We start from the raw sequence: 26,520 nt of genomic DNA on the forward strand, positions 1-26,520 counted from the left end.
CTAGTTAAGCACTTACTGCTTTTATTGATCCTTTCAAAGAACCAGCTTTTGATTTTATTGATTTACTCTTATTGATTTCCTGTTTTTAATTTCATTGATTTTTGCTCTAATTTTTGTTATTTTTTCCTTTTGCTTAATTTAGATTTAATTTGCTCTTCTTTTTTCCAGTTTCCTTAATGGAAAGCTGTTATATTACTGATCTTTAGATCTTTCTGTTTTTTCTTCTAATTTATGCATTCAATGCTATAAATGTCCCACTAGGCACTTCTTTCACTGTGCTCCACAAATTTTGATAAGCTGTGTTTTCAGTTTCATTTAGTTCAAAAAAATGTTTAATTTCTCTTTAGATTTTTTTCTTTGATCCATGTGTTAGATAGAACTATGGTGTTTAATATCCCGGTGTTATCTTTTTTGTTATTGATATTTAGTTTAATTCCACTGTGGTCTGGGAGAAGACACTGTATGATTTTTAATCTTTTACATTTGTTAAGGTGTGTTTTATGTCCCAGAAAATGGTTTGTCTTGGTGAAGGTCCATGTGAGCTTCAGAAGAATGTGTATTCTGCTGTTGTTAGGTAAAATTGTCAATAGAAGTCCTCCATATCCAGTTGATTGATGGTGTTGTTGAGTTCAACTATGTGCTTAACTGAACTTATGCCTGCTGGATCTGTCCATTTCTGATAGGGGGGTATTGACATGTCCAACTATAATAGTGGATTTATCTTTTTCTTCTTGCAATTCTATCAGTTTTTGCTTCACACATTATTGACACTCTATTTGAGGCATATATGTTAAGAATTGTTATGTCTTCCTGGAGAATTGACCCATTTATCATTATCTAATACCTCCTTTATTCCTGGTAGTTTTACTTGAAGTCTACTGAGTCTGAAATTAATAAAGCTATTCCCACTTTCTTTTGATTAGTGTTAGCATAGTATATCTTTCTCCATCTTTTTGCTTTCTATCTATATGTGTCTGTGGATTTCTTATAGAAAACCTATAGTTGGGTCTTTTTTGATCCACTCTGACAATCTCTGTTTTTTAATTACATATTTAGACCATGGACATTTGAAGGGATCATTGATATTGTTAGATTAACATTTACTATATTTGTTACTATGTTCTATTTGTTGTCCTTGTTCTCTGTTCCTAATTTTGTCTTCTACACTTTTCTGCCTTTTGTGATTTTCACTGAGTATTTTTATATAATCCATTATCTCTCCTCTCTTAGTATATCAATTATACTTCTATTTTTTCTTACTTTTTTAAAATGATTTCCTCAGTGTTTGTAATATGCATTCACAACTAATCCACGCCTACTTTCAAATAACACTATACCACTTCATAAGAAGTACAAGTACCTTATCTAACAAAATACTCCTAATTCCTCCTCCCCTCTGTCCCTTGTATCATTGCTGTCATTTATTTCACTTATACTTAATATATACTTACATTTACACATATGTATGTTCATGTGTGTGTGTGTGTGTATATATATATGAGTATATATAATCAAACGCGTTGTTACTATTTTGAACAAACTGTTAACTGTTACATCACTTAAGAATGAGTAAAATTTTATTTTACTGTCATTTATTTATGCTCTGATACTCTCCCTTTCTTTACATAGATCCACATTTCCAATCTATATAATTTTCCTTCTCTCTGAAGAACTCATTTTAACATTTCTCACATGGCAGGTCTCCTAGCAACAAATTTCCTCAATTTTTGTTTGTTTGAGTAAATCTTTATTTTTCCTTAAACTTTGAAGGATAATTTCCCATGGTACAGAATCCCAGGTTGGTGGACTTTTTTCCCCCTAACACTTTAAATATTTCACTCCACCTTTTACTTGCTTGCATGGTTTCTGAGGGAAAGTTGAATATAATTCTTCCCTTAGTTTTTTAATAGGTAAGATTTTTTTTTCCCTCTGGTTTCTTTCAAAACTTTTTCTTAATCTTCCATCTTCTGAAGTTTGACTATGATACACCTAGAAGTGCTTTGAAGGGTTTTTCTGTTTGGGGTTTTTGTATTTTTGTTTGTTTTTGTTTTGGGAGGGGGATTTATCTGGTCTGGTGTCCTCTAAGCTTTCTGGATCTGTGGTTTTGTGCTTAACATTAAATTTTGAGAAACTCTCTGTCATTATGTCTTCAAATATTGCTCCTATTCATTATGTATATGTTTCCTATTATCCATCTGTTATACATTTTATAGTTGTCTTGCAGTTCTTGGGTATTCTAGTCTGTTGTTTTTTTCCCCCCAGTCTTTTTTTCCGTTTGCTTTTCAATTTTAGGACTTTATTTTGGCATGTCATCAAGCTTAGAGATTTTTCTTCAGCTGTGTCCAGTCTACTAATAAATCTTATCAAGTCACTCTCTTCTCTTACAGTTCTTGATCTCTAGAATTTCTTTTTGATCCTTAGAATTTCCATCTCTCTGTTTACATTATCCATCTCTCTGTTCTTCCATATTGCCAACTTTTTCCATTGAAGCCCTTAGGATATAGATCTTAGTTAATTTTTTAGTTCCTGGTCTAATAATTTCAACATTCCTGCCATATTTCACTCTTTCTGATGATTGTTCAGTCTCTTCAGACTGTGTTTTTTGCCTCTTAGTATGCCTTGTAATATTGAAGTGGACTGACATACTACTGTATGAAAGGAAGGAACTGTGGGACATAGGCCTTTAGTAATGTGGTGGTAAGGTATGGGAGGAGGAGAGGCATTGTATAGCCCTAGTTCTTGGTCTTTTGTGAGCCTGTGCCCTTGGGGTGTGAACTACACCAGAGTTTCTCAGGGTGTTTTTCTCCCTTAAGTGAGGCAGGATGGGTGGAGGGGCTGGAATTGTGCATTTCCCTTCCCCCACAGGGAAAACTAGAGCCAGCTAGAGTTGAGTATTTCCCTTCCCCAGGGAGGCTCCCCAGAAAGGCTTCCCTTCCCCATTGTTTAGGCTCTCATAAAATAGTTTCTCCTGAAGGCAGGCCTTGTTAAGAAGGACAGAATGCTTTGTTGTGTTTCCATGTACACATTCCTAAAGAGTATTGAAAATGAGCTTTAAAGTCACATGGGCTTGGGTCTCAGTCCCAGCTGAGCACCATGTCCTACTTGCATGACTGTCGGCAAACATTTCATCTTTCTGAGCTTTAATTCCTTATCCATAAAGTGCAGCTAATGCTACCCAGCTTACAGGATCATAGTGAAGATCTAAAAGTGGTAATTTAGAGCAAGTGGCCCAGGGCCATGCCTGATGCAAAGGAAGTTGTCATGACTTAGTCTTCCTATTCCCTTTGCCTTCCCCTGGAAAAGGCATCTGTTTCAAACCCTGAACTGCATTAAGTCATTTTTCTGTTTCTCTACCCCCAAGCTCTCTCTCCCTACTCCCCCTCAGCCTTCTCCTTGGAATTAGCAGGGGTTTGGGTTCTGTGGAAGCACAACATTTACTCCTGGTCTCAATCTGTGGCCATCCTTCCTGCCTGCTCCCCAAATCAGGAGCTACCTGGTCCTGAGCTCTGCAGCCAACAGTGGCATGGAGCCCTGGGGACAGAGCTGTACTTGGCTTCTTTTGCTCTCCAGCTGGGTTTCCCTGGTGGAGCCTCTGAGCAAGGTGACTTTGGACTGCCTTGCCAGAGCCATCTCCCAGGAGAGAGCTGGAAAAAGTGTCCAACATCCCACAGGGCTTGGGGACTTGACATCTATAGATCAGTGACTCTCCTCTCAGCCTTGCTGGGGAATATAGGCTTTCTTGTGTGAGTCTAATTGTCTAGAAAAAATATTTGTATCACAGTCCCATTAGCCTTGGGTTTCCTCTGTTGCTCATAGCGTACTCATTAGGATGTCATCCCACTATCTCAAGAACAGCTGTTTCCAGATTGGCACTTCCTTTCCAGGATTACAAAGGGCCACTGGGGGATTTTGTGGGAATGCAAGTCTTCTGCAAGATGCGATAAGAGGGACATATCAGACCTGGTGTTTCATAATTAGTTGTCACCACTCTGGGGCTCCTGTAGCTGCTGCAATGCTGCTGGGCTCATGAGAGGAAATAACACATATGTGCGTGTCCATGAGTGGATTCGTGCAAACACACACACAATATCACAGCAAAGGAAAGAGCACAGAAGGTCCAGTCAAAGCACAGATGACTCTGCAGGACTATCAGGCATTGTCAGCAATGCCCTTGCTGATGTATTTGGCCTGCTTCCTTCTGTCCGTGTGTCTTCATCTGGTTTCAAAGGAGTTAAGGTTCTTCCTTCCCAGCTATAGCTTGGAGGCTTCTCATTCAGCAGCCATTTCAATAGCGGATCCATAGACTAAGAACCCTGAAATATAAAGGAAAGGAAAATGGAGGAAATCAAGCAGGGCTCCTGAAACATTACTTGTCAGATTCAATAACCCAGTATCTAGACTCAAATCTGTCCCTTCAGAACAAGGCCAGGCGGCTCCAGCTCTCCCTCCTGCAGCCCAGCTTCTGTTGTCAGCACTCTGTACACACTTTCTCAAGGCCATCAGTGACCCTTGAATGCCACACGCTGCTCCCAGCCCTCATCTGCTCACACTGCCTGGAACATTGTTTCTCTGCTTACAATTCAATTCATTTTTAGCAAAATAATACATGTGCATGGCAATGTACATAACATTTGAAAGTTGAAGAGTAGTACAAGGTTTATGAAGAAAAATACCAGGCTTCCAACCCTTTCTCCCAATCTTGTAGTCCTCTCCCCGGGACATGACTTGAAAGATGAAGCTTTGACTTACTTAAAGCCTTACCTCACATCCCTACAAATACCCGTGTATCTCTTACCCTCCAACTTTACTGATATATCTATATCACAGTTTAAATCAAAATCCAATCTTTTGAATTATTGGTATTATTATTGGTATTATGACTACTAATACATTGTTTAGAGTGGAGAAACCGTGTATATTATGATTACGTATCCTGGATTTTACAATTTTATGTTTTCCAGGTGGTAATAATTGCCTGGTTCCATTGGGGACTTGATATTCGGTGTACCTATCAATCATTTTTCTCTAAGAACTTTAATAGAGCTTTGTATCTCCTCTCAATTTGGCACACTCATTAGATACTCAATCCATGCATTTTTTTTTCTTGTTTTGAGACCCCTCCTTCCTGGGCCCCTCCATGCTCCTATACCACTCAGGCTAGCTCCTCTCTGAGTCCCTTGCATGACTGTGTCCTTAGAGCTCCTCTCTTCATTATTCTGAGAACTCCCTTTTCAGCTCTCCCATGATCCGTTCTCTTTTTCTTACAATTCAAATCCTCCCTTTTTTTCTTTTACTGGAGGCTCTCTTCCAGTAAACTTCTAAGAAGAGGTGCATGAGAAGTCAATGATTGTGTTCCTGAATGTCTGCCCTCACGCTTACCTAATAACTTGACTAGTGGTTCCTTGTCTGTGGTTGAAATCCAAAGCTGCGTTTCCAGGCTTGACTCCCCTCTTATGTTCCAGGTCAAAATGTTTGGGCACCAGGAGCTCTGTATGTCCAGAGCTACTCATTATCATCTCCCCAAACCTGCCCCTACTCCTGGGTACTTAGCTGAAAGGACCATCCTTCCTCTACTCCCTCATAATAGAGGATCACCGTACACCTCCCTCTACCATTTAACTGTTCCCCAACATCTTATATTCAGCCTGTCACCACTGTCCTAGTTCTGGGCTTCATCGTCTCTCATTTGGACAATTGTAATAACCTTGCAACTGCTGTCTTGGCTTCTCCTACACCTGGGCCCTCCATCCTACCATGCAGCCTTTACCACTCAAGCTCAAAAAATTCAGGTTAGATGGTATTACTTCCTTGCAAAAAGTAATTTGTATTGACTCCCTGTTGCTCACAGAATAAGGTCTAAAATATTTTTTCTATAGGTTACATGTCAGAACCTGGCTCTGATGGCATTTCTTACCGCCTTTGTTCCCACATATGTGATGCTACTGTCTCACTTAATTTTCTCAACAAGTCTACTATCTGCATTCGTGCTATCAAGGTTTAAAATTCAAATGAAGTGGAGTACCCCATACAGAAGGTAACAGTGAGCATTCCCCCCACCCACCGCCCTGTGCATCCTCATTTATATCTCAGCAGGTGTCCATTGTACTTATTTTGCCCTTTCTGGCCTTGATCTACCTAGTAGAAACTGGGTAACCCTCTCTCATTTTGACTTATGGGATATTGGGAGCCTTCTAGGGCACACTCAAGATAAACCCTATTCCCATGATGTGAGATTTCTCAGTACCTATCTTTATATCAGATCAAGTGCTTTCCTACCTCGCCTTGGGAAAATACAGGCCACGTGGCTTATCCTAGAGACCCCTGGGCAAATTGGCACTTGCCCTTGGGAGTGACATGGTCCTGGCACACGACAGAAAGCAATCTGATGACCCCAAAGAAAGCCATCCTCCTTTGCAGCACCAGAGGGATTACTTGAACTAAGACAACCATTCTCCTATTGAAGAAAATTACATTAAATTTTTCCTTCTGGAAAAAGGAAGCCTGGAAATTAGAAGCAGATTTAAAAGTTGATCATTTGCCACCCAGTGCTTATCTAAGGCACCTGAAATTTGAGAGCTGAGCCTAGTAAAAATCAAAAGCCAACATCCATTGACTCTGTTTGGAAGTGAACTATATATATTCAGCTAATCCTGGGTCGTCAATACCATAGATAAGAACATTATTTATTTTGCCATTCTGGGTGCAATTACACAGTTTACCCTGTGCAAACTGCACTTCATAAAAATGGCAAATCAATGCTAGTTATCAAAATCCATCCACATGGATGGATAGCCCATGAAAAAGAGCTTTGCAAAATGGTCTCGAAAGCCAATCTACACAGCCAACGCCACACGGGTCAGCTTATTACCTGATTAATCACACAGGCATCCCTGCAATCTTATCAATTCCTCAGGATCTGGACATGACATCACTTCTAATAGCACATGCAATAAGCCATTACCACCATGCAGAATAGCCATTATCCCAGGCTGCAGCCATTGATTGCCTGACTCAGCCTCATGCTGGGAAAGGCAAGTGGAGCTCTGATGGGGGCAAACCCTATCCAGGGCAGATGTGAAGGACTTTCATATGGAAGAATAAAATCTGTCTGCCGCTTGGAAGCAGGATCTCTACCTGCTCCCTCCTTCTCTGGGTGAATAATTGAATAATCCTGCCAGCATGCCGATGAGCTGGAATTTGATGTCTGTGAAGCAAGGGATGCTAAGACAATATGGACTAATCCTCCACACGGGTCATTAATATTTTCCACTTGACATTCTCTACAGCGTGATCATTGCCAGAAAGATTGAATGAGATTCTGGGACGCCTGATTAGCACGTGAAGTTTCCATGCAGCAAATGCTGTATTTTCTTCCTACCCCGGAAGAACATAGTCTGGTTTCCTTTGTAATGAGATGTGCATTGTTGAGTTGATGCAGATGGGGGTCTTAGTCTAGGCTAATTAATTCTCTACTCCTAGTTATTCTGATGAAACTACTGAACAGGGTGTTCTCAAAGGTCCAAGAAGAAGCCTCTGAACTACCCAATGTATGTGGCTAAGTTGGACGACTTTTAAGGACTGCAGATAGATGAAACATAGAGGTCACAGGGGAATATGTATGAAGAGTTAGAGAGGTGGCTGGTGAGATCCAGGAAGGCTGTTATATCAAGGCAGCAGGAAAAGGGTGTGCAGAAGTGACAGTGGAAACTGTGTGTGTGTGTGTGTGTGTGTGTACCATTTAAAAAGAACTTTGACAAATTTCATTTCATCCTGTTGGGTAGTTGTTCGGTAACCTTCTAGGTGTAAATCAAGTAAAAGATTCTTTCATTTCTCTCCGGATACCTCATCACAGGGGGATCTAAGTTTGAGGAACAAAAGCAAACTCTTCCAAAAAGCAGAAGCTCCCTTGTATCCTCAATTCTTGGCCCAAAGCCTGATACATAGTAATTCTCTAGCAGAGTCCAGCAGTTAATGGACCCCAAAGCCTCTTGCAGTGTGACCCTGGGCAGATTACTCCATTTCTCTGTGCCTCCGTGTCTCCATCTTCCTCTAGGGAAAAGGAAAGTGCCTACTTGATAAGGTGTTGTGACAATTAAAGAATTAATATACCTGAAATCCTTTAGAATGGTGCTGCAATAGACTGTGCTATATAAGGGGTTTGCCATTATTCTGTTAGACACTCAATAAAGTAACTGTTGAATGAATCATGTAGCGTAAGCAATAAAAGAATATTTTAAAAATTGGTTTAGACAAGGGCAAGGCCAGTAGCATAGAGCTTGGTATGGAATACAAGAAGAGCACAGACAATGTAATATCAGAAGCAAGTAGTAGACTCATCAGACCTCTACCAGCAACAATAATTAGGAGACAAACTGAACAGTTCAGTTCAAACTTCTTTTATTTTCTTTGGCTGGCTGGTCATGGAGGAGAACTATTAAATAGAGCCAAGAATGTAGCCCAAGTAGACAAGAGAAGCTTGAGAAGGAAGGAAGGAAGGAAGGAAGGAAGGAAGGAAGGAAGGAAGGAAGGAAGGAAGGAAGGAAAGGAAAGGAAGGAAAGGAGGGAGGGGAAGGGAAGGGAAGGGAGGGATGAAGGGAAAGGCAGGAAAGGAAGGAAAATTTAATCTGCTACCCACCCTAGCTGTAATTATACCTACAATTTCTTCCAAATGCCATAAGAGGAGGAAAATCTGTCCAAAGATGGACAATGCCAACAATGCACTCCGTCAATGCAAACCTGTGTTAAAACCAAGAGAATCGTCAACTATCCTGCCCCGGGGGAAACTGTGAATAATCTTGCAGGTCTTGGGCATGTGAGGTCTGATGATAACTGTGTTGCTTGACATCTTCCTCTCTTGGGGATATTGGGTTTCGTGTTTGGCCTAAATTCCAGCCACTTTTCAAATATAAAATTATGGATGCAGGCAGCATTTCTATTTGTATAACCTCAGTCAGAGATTACTCTAATAAAATGTGACATGAATGACCCAGGTTAGGTGAGTTAGGAGCTAATGGGAAGGGTGATAGGGCTTTTAAAGAAAGACAGAGCTTCCCTTTCCAACTCCCCTCACCCCTACTCCAGGAATGTTCCAAATTGCTGAGGAATTCTTCATGTTTGTCTTTGTTTCAATCTCATCCCGTTTATCCTCCCACCTGTTTTATAGGACAGGGAGTATATATCCCAAACTTCATACAAAGCCTGTCTTCCCTCCCTCAGCTCAGGGCTGCAGTGCGAAAGGCTGGTGTGTGGCTCCTGGCTTCCTCCTCCATGTCCCTCCTCACGGGCCCTGCTCACCAAGCTGCCTCTAGCATGTCTAGGGTCTCTCTGTGGGCCTGACGTCTGTCTAAACCCAGCTCTTTTCCTTGTGGGATGGAGTACACCGTGGGTTCTTTGAAGACCCTGCCCCTTTCTCACTGCAGTTCCCTGGCACAAGTGATATCTTTTCTTCCACTTAGTCATTTAAGATCCCTTCTTGTCCCACAGCCCCAGCCCCTTTCTCCTGGGTTCCCTAGACTTTCATACAATACACTGAACACCTAAGACCAAGACCAGCGCTCCTAGACACCTACATCTGACGCAGGGCGATGGGATTAAAATTACTTCCCCTACACCAGTCTTCTCTTTCCTTGGCTGCCACCCATGCTCAGCCAGTCCCTGTCCCTTAAAAAGCTCACTGTACCCCTCCCAACAGGCTCCTAGGAGACCCTCGTCGGGCCTGAGGTGAGGGGGCAGCAGTCCCACCCTCCTCATTCTTCTGAATCCTTTGCTGACAGCCTGCAGAGCCAGGTCAACGTGGGGCCTCAAATCTGGTCTCAGACTTTCCTTTGCACACTTCGAGAAGATGTGGAGAAGGAGGGAATGGTTGGCACCTTTCATAAGAGGTCTTCAGGCCTCTTATGAAACCGAGAGTCCCCTTTCAACATGCTGCTAAATTTACAACAAATAATGGCTTGAGATGGTTGTTAGAAGAGGCATTTATACTGTCAGCTTTGTATCTATGTCCTTAACATAAGCGATATTTCACCTTTTACCAGAGAAAGAATGAAAAAAGACAAGGGTAACATTTCTCGAAATGCTTCTGTCCTTATTTTCTAGAAGGGTGCTTCAACTCACCTTCCCAACACTGCTCGGCTCACTGCCCTTTGCCCCTGACCCCCCCTCACGTTGGCCCTAGGCTGCCCTCGGGCCAGGAGCTTCATTATGGCACCCCACTGACCCACTGTGTGACCTGTTACCTCCTTCCTCTCACCCCAAAATCCCGGTCCGAATCTCTCCGCCCTGTTATCTCTTCTCTCTTTATTCTGGCAAATGAACAAAATAAAGTCGTGCAGACGAGTTTACCTAGTACCAGTGATTACAAGTCTGAGTAAGATATGCATACACGGGAACTTCAGGGGGCCAAAGGGATGAGAGCCTCACGAATGGTCATTTCAGGCACTGGGCCATAGTTGGGATGAACACTGGAGGCTGGTAGGCCAGACACAGTCTGGATAAGAGGCTGCAGTGACCAGTGTCCCTGTTTCTGTGTCAGTTCTCAGTATCCTATCAGGAACACCCCCGCCTTCCCATGGCTTCTTAGCAGGCGCCACCTCGGTCCCTGGTCAGATCTGTGTCAGCGGCTTTGCCCCTGCTCAGCGGCGGGGTCTCCCCTCTCCTGTGCCACCCCCCCACTAGCTCTGGTGTTGTCACATGCTTTCTCTCTGACAGGCCATTATCCCCCAAACCCCCTCTTCCACCTCCTGCTCTTCGTAACCAAGAACACCCATTTGATTTGAAACATCTTGCTTTGGTGTGTCATGACCATTGATTTTCCTGAAATATGGTTCAATCGATCCCTATGCATTTTCATTCCAGAGTTTGAACGTAAACATTTTCACTGAGATGGGAAGGAAATGTTCAAAATAAACAACAACAAAAAAGAACTCCACCAGCCTTGGGTGCTCTGTTCTAAGAGGCATCAAATGCAGCAGCATTGGGGGCTCTAGAGCAGAGGTGGGTCTTCTCCACCCTGGGGTTTGCTCATGCTGCATCCCTGCAGCAAGCTCCCCATCTGTCCCATGGGCCATTACACTGTGCCCTGGGTGCTCGGGGGACCTACGTGTCCACCATCATGGCAAAAACATGCTTTCTCTAAGCAATACTCTGTTCCAGATGTTTTCCCTTTGTTTTTCTGTTGTCTTTTAGTTACTCCTTATTCACTGTCCCCCAATCCTTTGTTCCCATGTCTCTGGTCTCAGTGTTGATCCTGGGCATTTACCCTACGATCTCTTCCCCCTCTTTCCCTCCCCTGCCTCTGTGGCTGTTTCCAGGGGGCTTCCGGTCAACTGGCTGGCATCAGTGCTCAGAGGACCAGGTGGAAGATTGGAAGGTAGTAGCGAGGGAGGAGCAGAGCTTTCCTCCGCCTCCGCCACTCTGCTGTGGCCCATGGCTCCAACAGTGATCAGGTCTCACCCAGTGGGTCCACAGGGTTCCAGCCTCTACAAGGTGACCCTGGCCCTAGGCGCTAATAATGGGGCTCCTCCCTTTACCCCTCAGGCCGGGGGCTGTCCTGCCTCCCCACTGTGCTGCCTTCCCAGCTCTTGTAGGCTTCTTCGCTCTTCCTGTTCCCCATACTTCTCACCAAGGGAAGCGGAGCAGCAGTTCCAGAGACTCTAGATCTTCTAGTGCCATTTCTTATACTTAAATTCTCTCTTTTCCAAAGCCAGGGATTTTTCCCTTTCTCTGTTAGCTCCCATGGATATCTGTCCTTTTGGAATTTCTAACCTGCTATAATCTGATCAAGTCCTCTGTGTCATGTGAGAGTATAATGGACCAAGTCAGGCCCTGAAATCAAACATCTTGATTTTGGTTTCATCTTAGATCTGACAGTTCTAGCTGTGTTACCTTGGTCAAATTATTAACCTCTCTGAGCCCCAGTTTCATCAGCTGTAAAATATGGACCACAAAGCTCATTTCTGCCGTTGAGATAGCTATGGGTCACCTTATGCAGTAAATGTAAGTTCCCCTCACCTCTCTGAAAGTGGTCATTACTGCAAAGGTGTGGGTGCATATCCCTTCCTGGGAAACATACTTATATTAAAACAGTGGCCTTCTGAAATTAAATGCTTCAGCCTCAATAACTAATTTTAAATGTGTAAATCTTAAACACCCACAGCAAAACCATCAAAAAGATACTTTTGGACAAGCTGAACTTTGAGAGCCTTCAGATCTGTCTGAGAAGGAGGCTGGCTACTCTGTGGGGACTGCAGAAAGCTCCAGAGCCAACCTCCTCCTCCCCATCAGCTGGGAGAAGGCACTGGTGCTGATATGAGAAATGACCCTGCTCCTCACCTCCCGGGGGGGTAGAGTATATGGGGGTCAAATGTGTGTGAGTCTGGCTCAGGGTTATTTTTGTTTCCATTAACATTCTCTTCTATATGTATTTTAACCTTAATCAAATGCATATGTTTTTGTTTTATTTGCACTTAGTTCATCAAAGTGTCCTTTATGATCTGAACTATGCCATGAGGCCTTAAGCTCTTCAGTGAAACACTCATTAATACCCCTGGGAAACAGGAAGTTGCATTTAGTCAAATATAAATAAATTCAGTTCCCAGGGGCTTTGCCCTGGCCTGGGTCAGGAGAGAGAGACAGTGACTTCTGAGCTGATGTGGTACAGCGCCCCCTCTCAAACCTCCCTGGAAGGAAGCAATCCCAGGACTCGCGACAGATAAGTGTTTTGAATATGTGCCTGTCCTTTGTTCAAAACCCTTACGTAGTCGAATGGGGTTTTATCAAGGATATTCGATGCATTTGGCCCAATCATTGAGTATCATTCCAGATTTATTGCCACCCCAAAATAGTTTGAAACCAGACAGTGCAGAAAGGAAGCGAGAAAGAGGAAAAAAGGTATATAAACCTCAACCACCTAGCCCGAGACGCTCCGTAAGTCAGGCTGAGGAACTTCCCGTCTCTCCTTGTTGCTGGCCTTCTCTCTCGCCCTCTCACTGGCTCCCCGATGCACATATGGAACCAATTACGAACAAAGCCCGATTGTTGTATATTTGGAATTTCCCACATCAACTTGATGCTTTCTTTAACTGCCTCTTAATGTGTGTCTGCACGGGGTGACCAGACCCACGTTTCCATCCTTCCCACCCCACCCCCACCAGCACCCCCCTTCTGAGACTCTTTCCTGGTTCATTTTCTAGCAGTGTAAACCTCTACTTCTTCCCTCTTACTCCCCACCCCACTTCCTATTAGAATCTTTGAATAAACAGAACTTTCTTTTCCATGGTTTGCAATAAACTGGTCTGCAGAGAGTAAATAAAAGCTGGATCCCAAAGCATATAAGCGATATCAGGCTAACACAAAAAGCATGGATTACTACAAAGGAAATGGCATCCCTTTCATAAAACCTGGAATGGAGAGGAGCAGATGTAGAAATACATTACAAACAAGAAAAACAAAACAAACCTCCAATTCTGGAAGCCCCTTACTTGTTTTTCTTTATTGTAATTTTCTCTGCTATAGAGAAGCAGATTTGGGAGGGGGGAGCAGAGAGGGGACCATAGATGAAGAACATATCAATTACAAAATATTACTGAAAAGTTAAAATTTTAGACCATGTGTCCCACCCTTCAGAATGTTGTCTGATCTGGAATTACACACTATTATTAGAAAAGAATAAGCAAATATGATGGATGAATCTGAATTTAGTCCTTTTCAGAGCCTTGTAAAATCAAACAGAACTTATTCATGCTTACTGGCACACATAAAAATAAATGTTCTATAACATAAACGTTTAAATGAAGAGATGCCAAATGCAAGTCTGTCTCGTATATTTGATTCATTTGGGACCACGTGATACACCAAAAATTTTTTTTTCCTTCTCTCACACTTTATCTTTGTGGACTACATTCACAAATATAATTAATTGCACTCCTACATTTATTTTCAGTGCACTAGAAAGCGGGAGAGAAAAACCAGATAGGTGCATCTGATGCTCAGGGTCATACGTGTAATTTATGACCGCGATCAGGGTTCCCTCCAAGTCCCCAGTGCGTTATGTCACGGGACTGCAAATATTTTTCCGGTGTTCAGAAAAGAGTGAAATCAGAATGCAGGATTTCACATTAATCTCCGCACCAGATGGTGATATTCCAAATAGTCTTTTTAAGGTGAGCATGTGACCTACTGTACGGTTGAGGGGCTTTGGAGTCACGTGATGGAATGAATAATACAACCGATAGAGCTTCGATTAGACAACTGACCTGGTTACCGTCTGTAGCCACAAGAAGCAAAGTTGACATTTCTGGATCACTCTCCCCAGAGGCGTCGCTTGCCAACTTCTGGGACATGCAGTCTCACCGCAGGACTGACAGGCAGGGGCAGACAAGGGGCGGCTAACGCCGAGCTGCTGAAGGCAGAGTGAAGTTGGAGAACTTGGGCTGTTTTTTTTGCTTCCCCATCCCCCCGCCTTCCAACAAACCACATCTTGACTCATATGGTCGAAAGAAAAAACTCTTTCGGTTATTTGATATTTGGGAAACCTCCAGGAGACCATAACTTAGTTTGGAGGAAGCCTTGTCTCTCACTTTGCTGGGAACACACATACACACACACACACACACACACTCTCTCTCTCTCTCTCTCTCTCTCTCTCACACACACACACTCTCTCTCTCTCTCTCTCTCTCTCTCACACACACACACACACACACACACACACACACAGGAACGCACACACGCGGCTCTACACCATGGTGGTTCAGGCTGCAGTGGCTCCGAATAGATCTCAAAGACTTTTACTGAAAATTCCTTATGGATCTTTGAGAAGACGCAGCGTGGAGAGGGTAAGCGACGTGGCGGGCTGTTTGTTTTGCGTGGAGCAATTGCTCCAAAGAAAAGGAGATGTCTGTTTTCATTGTACATAGCATCCCTTCTGGTCGCCCTGTTTTCCTGAAAATTTTGAATTCCTGGGACAGTAGAATACTATGTCATGTGTAAATTTTCTTCTTAGCAGATAATGTTGAGAAATTTGAAACAAATTTTTGCCGGCTATGCATGTGGGGGTGCTGCGAGAGATGAGATAAGAGGGAAGAGATTGGGGTGGGGACTGCCCTTTGGAATCAGGATGGAAGATGTGAGTGCCTGGGGAGAAAAGCAGGGGCTGCAAACAGATGCATTAGCGCAACACAGCTGCAAATTTCCTCTGTGGGGGGACCCTGTCTTCAAAGGAGGCGCTGATGATGTTAAGGGGCTTTGATGCCTGGAGAGTTTAAGTTATGCCCCCATTGACGAAAATCCTCTCTGTTGTGTTGTTGCTGTTTCGCATACCTTGCTATCATTTTGGATTTTTTTTTTTTAATACTACGGATTTGGGCTGGAAATGACTCTTAATTTTCTGAAACATGCTTACTTTATGGTAACCCCTGGCAGAGATGATCCTGTAAAATAATAAGGATTTGTCCTTCTTTGGAGTGACTAATGCACTTTTGGGGAGGCTCATTCATGTAGGGATAAAATGCGTACACCCCCGCAGGGGTGGAATGCTTTGTGGGTCTCAGAAACCCTGAAGCTCCTGTTTGAATCATGGCAGTCCCCTCTGTGAGCTGTGGAGTCTACTTAGACATCCTAATTTAAGGTGCGATCTAACAGCCATAAGGCAAATAGCTTCACGAAAAGCTCTCTTGATAGATAAGCAACCTGCTGCTCTCATAGAGGGGAACAGGGTTGAATTCGAGTCACTTTTTGTGGTTGGTATACTTACTACTCAGTGATTTTTAGATGTAATAAAAGCACAGTTGTACCTTTAAAATATGAGGGTCTATCTAGAATCCAGGTGGGTTTGATTTCCTGACTTCTGATAAGTGACATTCTTTCTGCCATCTGAGTAACTGATTTAAAAAAAGCTGCACTTCCTATTTTGTTTGTGTGTAGGTCTTTATTTTGAGGTTTATCTCTTGTGCTCAATATCAGAGTTATCAAATAATATATAGTAAGTGCCTATCACATGCTTCCTTCTTTGCCAATAGCTTTAGAGCATAAGACTAACAGTTATGGCAAATGTTAAAAGTATATCAGGCTTACACTGGATATGATTTTAGCTTTTGTTGAAAATTTTCTGACCTTTACGGTAACTAAGTTTATATCATGTATTCTTTTCACAACTAGTCATTTAGAAACATGAATTATACACACTGGAGTTCTGGACCGGGCAATACTAAGGAGAGAGTTATCTGGGCACAGGCACACAAAAAAAATTTCCGTAGTAACCTTTATTTAACCATTAGAATCTCCAGATGGATGTTTGATAGATCATGGATTTTTAATAAATCCAGAGGTATGCAGTTACCATTTCTGTTATTCGTTGTTTACCAATTAAAAAAAAAACTGACAGTCTACGAACACAGCATCATACATAAAACATTGTCACATGCGTTGGCATCTATTTACGTTCAAGACACACAGACCTATTTTCTGCCCGTGGGCACACATCAGTGTTGCATGGGTCTTAGATCTGCAAGCTGCTGGGCCCTTAGGAGAAGCACACACATCACTGGAACATCAGACATCCTATGCGTGTCGGTTGCTAGAGGTGAAGCGATGGGGCTGGGACACCAACACTCACAGGAAGACACAGGAATGCCCTTGCATTCCTTATGAGCTGCCCATCTCCCCTTCCACTCTAAAGGAGGTTGACACTAATTGGAACCTATGATGAATGTGTCGATTCCAACCGGGCATTTTATACTGTTGCCAACTTGATGACAATTTTCAGAATCAGAGTCAAGCATTTGTGTAAAAGGAGGGCAGGAAAGGTGAGACGGAGCATCTGCTTTAAGGGCAGATCCTGAGAACCAGCATGTTCTTGGGACTCCATGAATTAAAAGCAGCGACACCTTTTCCAATTACATCAGCAGCCTAGAGGGTGACAGACATTCAGGTTGGTTTCCACTGTCTCACGGTATGTGATGATCTTAAGGTCTTATGTCTGTACTGTCTTTACTCCAATGCACTTAGATATTCATTATTTCACATTACAATCCTGAGTTGCTGGTGAGACACGGACAATGGGGGTTATCACCCTTGTCCTGTAGGAATAGGAAAGCCAAGGCATGGTGGGATTTAAGCTTCTGTCCAGGGACATAGTATCCACAACAGAGCAGGACCCATGTCTAAGGACCCAGTATGTTCTGTCCCTGTTTCATCACCTTTGCTCGCTGGGGAAGCATCAATATGGCAGCCTGCCCCTGAGCAAAGGGTTGTAAGCAACTTGTCACCAGGACTTACCATGAAAGAGAATATAGAAGACTCATGACCGAGGAGAGTAATGATTTCCACGGCAGGTCTTGTGCCCTCAGGCACCCAGGAGTGCACAGTTGGTCCTGTTTTCCAACTGCCAGTTGAGTTGAAAGAAAAGAAACACACCTTTTTCACTATGTTGTCTAGACCCTCATCAAATCCTGATTTCAGAAACACTCGGGCTGCAAGACCAGGCTCAGTTCTTGTTCATAGTTGCACGGACTGCCACGAGCCCATCACGGAGCTAGGCAAGGTGGGAAAAACAACAGAAATACAAGATACTTTGCTTGGTAAGACAGGAGAGTTTAGGGATACAGGTTTGCATAAACAAAACAGTACTGACATAACAGGGCACAAATTTAGCTATAAAACAAGAAATGAAGACAATTTAGGTGCTAATGAAAGCAGCAAGGTGGGGTGGAAAGGGTAGGGCTTGCGGTCACCCAGTCCCCAAAACTGAGAGCCTCACCCTTTACTAATCGTGTGATCTTCACAGACTTTCTCAGCGTTCTTAGTTTATACATCTGCACTATCCACCGTTGAGGGCGGTTGTTAAGGATTAAAGGAAACTTATATAAGGACCTAACACAATACCTCACATATAGAAAGCAATCACTAATAATAGGGTATTTTTAAAATTTGCCTCTGTTTGAGTGGAGGAACACTTGGTTGTATTTTTAATAGCTGATGGCCTTTATACACATACACACACTCTTAGTCACACCTCACTGTCACCTGGAGAGATCCTTTAGGGATCTTTACCAGTAAAGCCAAGACAGACAGAATTCCCTGGTGATAATTTGCCTTGGACTCCCAATTTTATGTAAGACACTTAGAAAACAAAGTGTTTCAAATTCATTGCATGCGAATGCCAACTAACTAAACTTACTCACATCCATATGCTTCTAGAGGGTCCCTTCCTTCCAAAGCTGGATGTTGTTACTCCAGAGGTAAAAATGAACTTCATGGAAAATTCTAATGAATCTAAGAGCACAACATATAAATGAATTAAGGAAAGAGCCAATATGGACCTTTTTCCTGGGAATTTGCCTTGGAACAGGAGTAATGTTTTTATGAAACTACTATCACCCTACACGATGAGGAAATCGTATCACAGTGGAGATCACCTTTCTTTTTAGTTCCAAAACCCAAGAACAAGTAGGCAAAGCTTCCTGTGGCCCAGCTAAGCTGTTTCAGATGTACTTTTATTAAGGATGCTCCTCTTCCCGCTGATTTATCCTCCCTAGCATCCGGACCCACAGATGCCAGGAAGGGCTGAACATCTCTGTTCTCCTGAATGATGCAACACCTCAAATTCAACATGTCCAAAATGGAATTGGTCATCTCGCTCATAATCGTGCTCCTCCTCCAGTTTCCAGTCCACCAGCTACCTGAACACCCAGAGCAGAACCCAGGCGCTCTCTCTACCTCCTCCTTCCCCTTGGCTCAGGCCACCACCATCTTTCACTTTCAAACAGTTGCCATTCTTGTTCCCCCAAGTCTATGCTCTATGTTGTGTGATCTTTCTAAAACAGAGGCATCGTTGTGTCCACTCGTCTGCTTAAAACTCTTAAGTGGTTCCCTGCTTCAAGATAAGTACTTAGATAAATGCCTAAATGTAATTACTAGCCTTCATGATTAGGACCCTGCCACCCTCTCCAGGATCAGCTTTCCCCCTACTTTACACTGAGAGTGCTAGACTCCCACCATACTGAACATGTCTGCAGTTCCTCCAAACCACTATGCTCTCCCTTGCCTCAGGGCCTTTGCATGTGCTTTGGTCTGCCTGACACACTGCCTCCTCCTTCTACCTCCTTAATGTCCTAGTCACATCCTTTCAGCCTAAGAGCAACACCCTTGGGAAGGCTATCCAGAAACCCTGCCCCCCCACCAAGTCTGAATGTGTGCTTTTCCTCTGGGCTCCCCTAGCCCTCTGCAAATCACACTGCATTGAATCCCCCTATTTCCATCCAATTTCTATCATCTCAGATCTCCACATGATGACAAGCTCCTTAGGAAACACAGCTTGGTCTCTGATTCATAACAGGAGTGTGATAAATATTCACTAGATGAGAAAAATAAATGAAATCTGAAAGTTTTTATAAACTTCCCTCAGTGAGAAAATTTGGGAAGAAGAACAGAATTAAGACATAAACAAAAACAGCCTCATTTTTTTTTTTACATTAAATTACCCCACACCCAATTATTGCTGACAGGAAATGTGTTCACTGTTATATGTTCATACAAACTGAGGAGACAAATACTCTAAACTCTTAGACTATACCATGTACTTTAAAGTAGAGCAAAGCATGTATGCGAACAACTGACCAGACTCAGCTTATATGTCTCTTCACAGAGTAATGTAAATTTGACATTTTTATTGGGGGAAAAAAGAAACAAGAAAGCATTCTCTTTTACCACAATTATTTGAATATTTAAGTGAAAGGATTTTTTTTTTTTTTTTTTTTTTTTTTTTTTGGTCTTGGAAAGACTGAAATGGTGTGATATTTCTGGAGCAGTATTTTTAACGCAGTATAAATTAAACCTTTTTGCACCCACATTATTCATTATTTGATGTGTTATTTCAGGTTGACGTATTGCCAGTCTATTATTTTGCAAGCCATTACATTATCACAGCTGCTAAGCTGCATAACTTAAGAATTCAGAATACAACAGAGTCTCTATAGTCGAGTGTGTGGTGCTTACATTCTGAATGTATTCATGCAGGGAAGTGTGAGACTTTACCAGAAACACATACAGCAGACGGCTTTTAGTGGATATTTATTACCATTGAAAGCAGACAGCCAAGAAACTGTTCAGACAGATCAGTGTATTCACACATATTATTATCCAACCCCCTCATCCTGCATAAGGTTTTGTTCCTTCTATAAATATAGCGCTCTCTGGAGAAGAACATGGCCTAGCAGGGACTCTAATTCTCTGGTTCACAGGCTGCATGGAAGGCCCTTTTCCCCCATATTGGCTAGTCCCATGCAATTTTAAGTGACCCAAACTTGGTGAACTGACATTGATTTTATTTCTTACTGTAGCTTATGCCAAGTTAAACCAATGACTTCCCATCTTGGCCAGAATGAGATTGCACAATGGAAAGGCTGTCCCTACAGGTACCACTCTAGAGTTTTCATTCCTCGGGCTAGTGTGAAAAGCAGGGCAGGAAACCTCTATTCAAATGGCCAGGACCCCCAGGAGCTTCCCCATCTTGCACCAAATGACATTATCCAGCTAGGCATGAAAGCAAGCAATGGTTTCTCTCTTTAGACTGCTTGTCCCTCAGTCTTGACTGCTTCTTAGGACTCTCACTGATGTCGTGGGTCAAATGCCATGACTCATCCTAAAGCAGCACTTCTCAACCTTGGTTTCACATGGGAAGCTCCTGAGGAACTTAAAAAAAATCCCAATGTCCAGGCTGGTCGGGTGACCAGTGCGTATCAGAATTTTTGGAGAGGGAACCCAGGCACTGGGATGTAAGCCCCAGAAAATTCTAGTGTGTAGCCACACTGAGGTAAGATTATGGCCAACATGGATCATCTGGGCCAGGTGGAACTCAAGGAAGTTATCTAATTCCTGTGCTTTCTGGTGTCTTCACATGAAAAAGAAATAATTGAGTGGATCATGATAGATTTTTAGTCAAAAGTGTCATTCTCAATAGGAAAAAATCAGTTAAACTCCTTGAGAGTTGGGTCCATATTTCTGGGACATCTTGGGCAGTGCTCAGCACTTGGAGGCCACTTTCTGGGTAATTAAACACAAACTTCTGAAGTCACAGCGGCTAGCTTCATGCAGGATTTTCAGACAATTTGAGATCAGAAACACCCAATCCAGTGAGCCCTGCAGAGTTTGTCTCCATTGGAGCAGGGACAATACCCCTTCCAAGCTTTTCAACCTGCCATATTGCAACTATGTCCACAAAATCTATCACGTCATCTCTGAACACTTTCTATGGGTGTTTTGAAAACAGATCTCATAAATTGCTCTAGCAGAGTGAATACCATCCACCTGTGTAACATTAGAGTTTCTTTGGACACACAGTTAAAAACAGTCCACTTTTGTTTGTATTGCTTCATCAGTGCACCTCTAAGAACAATATTGTCTTACATGTATAAAACAATACGGAAGAAATTATGGCCATGGACCTTTGTTTTCTAATCTGGGAATGGATAGGCCACATCTGTGGATTTTTCATCCTTTTTCTTTTCCTTTCTGGTTGCTCAATAACTCACTGCTTCAAAGGACTTGGTCAGTTTTTCTCCTAAGCTCCAGAACCTAGAACAGTGCCTGGCATATATACTGGACCAATAAATATTTATTGAATGGCTGTGAATAGATGAATAAAAAAGAATGTCTTCATGGTCATAAACTCAGTTCTTTAATCAAATAGAATTGTCACCCAAAGGATAGGGTTGCAAAGTGCCTGCCTTTCTTATGCAGATGAATATTTGTGTCATTTTTAGTCTTAACAGGTGACTTATTTTAGGATGCTAGCTCTTCTTGGTGGAGAACTTGCTCATGAAAAACTTACTGAAATTCCTCTACACAATTACCACTTTTGAGTGTGTGGCCTGTCCTCCTCCTTCCCAGTCAGAATCTGTATATGAGTATGTTGGGATAGTCACTAAATACGCCTCTGATCATTTTCCTCTACTGCCAAGGTCACATTTCCACATGGATAATGCTTCCACATAGTCCTCTGATACCTCTATTGGAACATTAATCAGGAAAACCAATAAGGCTTAGAAGTATATTGATCATTTCTGGAAAATGTGGTCCAAGTTCAATCAAATCAGTCTCAAAATACAAACACTGCAGGGAATGCAATACTTAGGACCCAACACACTATTTATTAATCCCACAGATTTTTATTTAATACCTACTACATGCCAGGCAGTGCTCTAGACCCAGGGGATGTAGCAAAGTCTCTTAAGTGATGCTAAGGCCTCCAAGGAAAAATAGAGCGGTATAAAAAGTGAGGGGAGATGGGAGGGGCTGCATTTTTAGATGATGTGTCTCTCGGTGAAGACATTTGAGAAGAGACATACAGGAGTAAGGGGACGAGCCACAGAGCCCTCTGGGGAAGGACCGTCTCCATCTGAAGAAACCACAGTACACAAGAGTTGCAATGCCAACGCCTCCTTGATGGGCTTGGAAACTAGTTGGGGGGGGCGTGGCAGGAGGTGGAGCAGAGGGCGGGGACAGGGTACATGGAACAGAGCAGCCATCAGGGAAGTGCTAGGAGCCCCCGTGACAGAGGGCTGTGTGGGCCATGATAAGGAGTTGGGGGTTTTACTCTGAATGAGACAGAAGACCAGTGGTCTGGGGACAGAAGGGTGACATCAACTGACATGTTTTGAAGGAATCGCTGTGGCTACAAGGCTGATAGAAGAATGGATGGAAGCAGGGTGACTCATTAGGTCGTTAGTGTAATAATCCTGATGAGGGATGATGATGGTTTAGATCAGAGGATATTCTGGAGGTGCTGAGAAATGAGAAATGAATGGATTCTGGATTTATCTAGAAGGTAGAGTTGACAGGATTGGCTGATGGATCGGGTGGTGAGTGAGGGAGGAAGAGAAGGGTCAATATTGTCCCCTGGGCAGCGGTAGCCTGGGGTTGACACTAAGATTGGAGACACTATTGAGAGGCTGGTGGGAGTGGCAGCAGAGACGGGAGAGACTGAGAGCTCTATTTGGATGGGGTGAACTTGAGATGATTAAAATTCAAATGGAGGACATTAAGAATGTAAGTTTCGTGTGCAGGTGGGAGCCCTGGGGTACAGAAGTAAACACGGACATCGTGGTGCGTACCCTGAAGCTGGCTCGTATGGGCTGTGAAAAGCTGATTGTGTGCATCTCTTCCCACGTGGGCAGCTTGAGATGGGTCGTGGTGGGAGAAATGCACCATGCAAATTATCGAACATTACAAATCAGGCCTTTTTTTCTTCTTCTAGAGAGTTAATAGTTAAACTAGGATACCACTAGCAGATGGTGTTTAAAGCCACAGGACCAGGTGATGTCACCTGGGGAATGTATGTAGATGGTGACAAGGAAATGTCCGAGAACCGGACCTGAGGCCACTCTAAAGTTTAGAGGTCAGTTCCATGAGGAGGAACCAGCAATGAAGACTAGGAAGGAGCAGCCAGTGAGATAGAAATAGAATTGAAGAGAAATTCTCAGAAGGGAACGTCAGGCTGTCCGATGCTGCCGATAGCTGTGAAGATAGGGACGAGGAAATCATCTCATTGTGCTGTTATCAAAAAGCTTATGTATCAAAATTGCTGGGCGTTTTCTAAATCACAGAGGCCCAGTCTCCACACCAGACATACTGAATCTGAACGTTTGGGCCATACAACATGTACTCAAGTTTGAGAAACAGTACCTGCAACATAGTTTCCCAGAAACAGAGGCACCAGTGAGGTAGAGAAGAGAACACAGCCTCGGAAGGGGGAAAGAATACAGACAGGAAAAGAGAGAGTCTCGGGACAATTTCTACTCAACCAAAGTCAATCCCGGACACGGCAAATAGAGGCCATGACAGGGAGTAACGAGGGGAAGCTTATGACAACAAAGGCCAGGAGTGAGTCTTCCTCCTGATGGCACCCTAGAAACACAGTGTTCCTATTTGACATCTCCCCCCGCCCCCCACACACACTTAAACCCTGTATCAGAAAACTAGAAAACTAGAACTGCATTGTCCCTTACAGCTTGTCCAGCCAAAAAAAAAAAAAAAAAAAGACAAAAAACCCACAAGAAAGAAGATGAAAAATTTAAATATCTTTCATTGGTCCGCTATATCAAAAGCGAGCATTCCACCTTGAAGTTTTAGGTTTCCTAAAATCTATCTGAAGAAGACCTCTTTTCTTCTGTTTTGTTTGGTCTCTGAATTTTTTTAAAAAATGGATTGATGTAATCATGTGTCAGGGCTTCATAACCCAGCCAAGTCCCAGAATATATTTAGAAAGTATAGTTTAGGGTTGAGCCAGCCACTGAGGGACTGAAATGAGCGAGTCCTAATTTGAACTCTGAATTGAGGGCCTCGGAGCTTGCCTGTAAAAGCAAATGGATTTGAATTGAAATGGAAGAAGTTATGTCTTTGACATCAGGCTCTGTTTTACTGGGTTTTCGTGGCTTTCCTGTAGAAGGAAGTCAGGCTCTTATCTGCCAATTGGGTTGAAGGAAAATAACAGCCATTAGTGATTTGAACACAGTCCTTGAAGTAGATCCCATCAGAGTGTTCACCCAGTTACGACATGCAGATTTCCCTTCCCCATCCCCGCCTATTTTCCCCTTCTAGGTAAGGAGGTGCCTCTGGCACATCACATTTGAACTAGTGAGAGAACGGTTTTAATAGCAGACATGTTGTGTGTCCCTCCCATGATTCTGGGCTGATGATGGTGAATAAGCCTATTTTGTTTCTGGGGCGGAACTGTTGGGCCTGGGTGTGGATGAGCTCAGTCTCCAGTGTTCAGAGCACACTCTTCAGCACACAGGCAGTAACACCCTTGCTTTTGCACTGCTGTGTTGCATGGCCAGGTCCATGCATTAGGCAGCAATGAGGGTGCCAGGCCCTAGAACCCCTGTTGTTAAAATGTCAACCCACTACTTAAGGAGAGGGAGAGGAGAGGGTATCCCTCATCCTGCTGGGCTCCAGCTCTGAGTTTTCAAGCAACAAGTCTTTTAGAGAGAGGAGCTGTGAAAGAAAAAAAAAATCCTCCAGAAACACTTACTGATTTGAACTCAGCAGCACAGAGCAATACATTCACATGATTGCGTCCAATGGCAGCTCTGCAGTCTCTCCCAAGGACCAATGTCCAAAGATCAGGAGCCAGGCTCCCCAGGCCATGTGCCATCCCATTCAACATCTCCTCTGTGGGATAATACTAATATCCTGTGGCATTTGGTTCAGTCAGAGTCCATGCTCAGAGCATCTTCATTGTCATTTATTTCTAGTACAATCTCTTAGATGTGTGTGTTCTGCGGTCCCCTCTGGACGGTACTGAACCAATACGCGCAACAGCATATAAAAGTATCTTTGAGACTTTGTGACTTCCTTTTTCCTTCAATCAAATGGCCTTAAGGTGGCATGAGAGAAACATGTATAATGTGCAGGCCAAGACTTTCCTGTCCCTTCTGAGACTCACCAGTCAGAAAGTGGTTATTTTCAAGAGCCTATATCTATTTCCTATGGTACCCTTGGGACCTAATCCTTCATGTTAATCCTGGAATGCCTCTATTCACCTTTGGTGTCCTGTAAACTAAGGCCCCATCCAGGCATTATAACTCAAACCCTATACGAGCCAGGCAATCAAATAACTGTAGCATAAGGAAAGGGACCCTAGGAAACACACTTCTGACTTTTCCCAAAAAAATCTTTGGGCAATTTACTTCTAAGTAAGGGGAAATGTGTGTGTGTGTGTGTGTGTGTGTGTGTGTGTGTGTGTGTGAGAGAGAGAGAGAGAGAGATCAATTTTTATATGCTGGCAACCAATCCAAGCTCAAAGAAAAACATTGCATGCCAACAAAGCACGTTTGTGGGCTACACTTGGCCCACAAGATGCCAGTTTTCAACTTCTGCAATAAGACGAGTGTCACCCCAACCTAAATACCTATGTATTTTCTCACCCTGGTCTTGAATTTCATAAAAAGGAGACATCTCAATACGAAAAGAACTAATCCTGGAATAGATCCTCAGGCCTTCCAGCTGGCATCATAATCCAACTGCTAAATTAGAATTTATTTAGAAAAGAAAAAAGAAAAAAAAAACTCTTTTGACAGGTTAAATGCAAATTTTAAAATACATTTAAATAAATTGAATGCATGTCCTCCAGCTATAGGAAATAGGAAGACAGCATCCTCTTCGCTGAGAGCATAGTTTTATCACCTAGCAAGGAGAACAGAACTTGGGAGCAACTGAACCTACACAGTCTAATTACTGCCTGATAGGACAGCTTCACATCAGCCACATTCTTCTGCTTTCAGCAGATGTTCCCAGTGTTAAAGGAAACCATAGCGAACAATTTCAGCCAGTGAAGCCATGGCTCCACCACCCAGAGGTATACAGTTTGCTGCTCACCCATATTTACAGACCAGCAGTGTGTGGTCCTACTCAAAACCAGAGGCCACATGAGAACCAAAATGAGGTTCTTTTATGATCAAGGTGGTTGACTGGTAACAGCTGAACTAAAACCTTTTAGTTCTAAATCACTTCTTTCATGCTGGA

General features: G+C 43.0%; 1 protein-coding gene and 1 long non-coding RNA gene across 4 annotated transcripts in view; one reads left to right on the plus strand and one right to left on the minus strand.

The window, feature by feature from the left end:
• Positions 1-26,520, plus strand: part of FRMD4A (FERM domain containing 4A) — a 592,045-nt gene that overhangs the window by 271,687 nt on the left and 293,838 nt on the right. The window contains exon 1 of one of the 3 annotated variants that reach the window (XM_026479048.4): positions 14,372-14,834. The exons of the other annotated variants lie outside the window; for them this stretch is intronic. Coding sequence (XP_026334833.1) covers positions 14,742-14,834 — 93 coding nt within the window. The 5' untranslated portion in view covers positions 14,372-14,741. Of the gene's footprint in view, positions 1-14,371; positions 14,835-26,520 lie in introns of those variants that run through there. 3 annotated transcript variants of the gene reach the window in all.
• LOC130542144 (uncharacterized) lies at positions 1,560-14,399 on the minus strand. The gene is made up of 2 exons (XR_008956492.1): positions 14,253-14,399; positions 1,560-4,313 (listed from the first exon to the last, which is right to left on the minus strand). It is a non-coding gene; the product is annotated as an uncharacterized LOC130542144 (long non-coding RNA).

This window comes from Ursus arctos, unplaced genomic scaffold (genome assembly GCF_023065955.2).
Source record: "Ursus arctos isolate Adak ecotype North America unplaced genomic scaffold, UrsArc2.0 scaffold_30, whole genome shotgun sequence".
NCBI classification, from domain to species: domain Eukaryota; kingdom Metazoa; phylum Chordata; class Mammalia; order Carnivora; family Ursidae; genus Ursus; species Ursus arctos.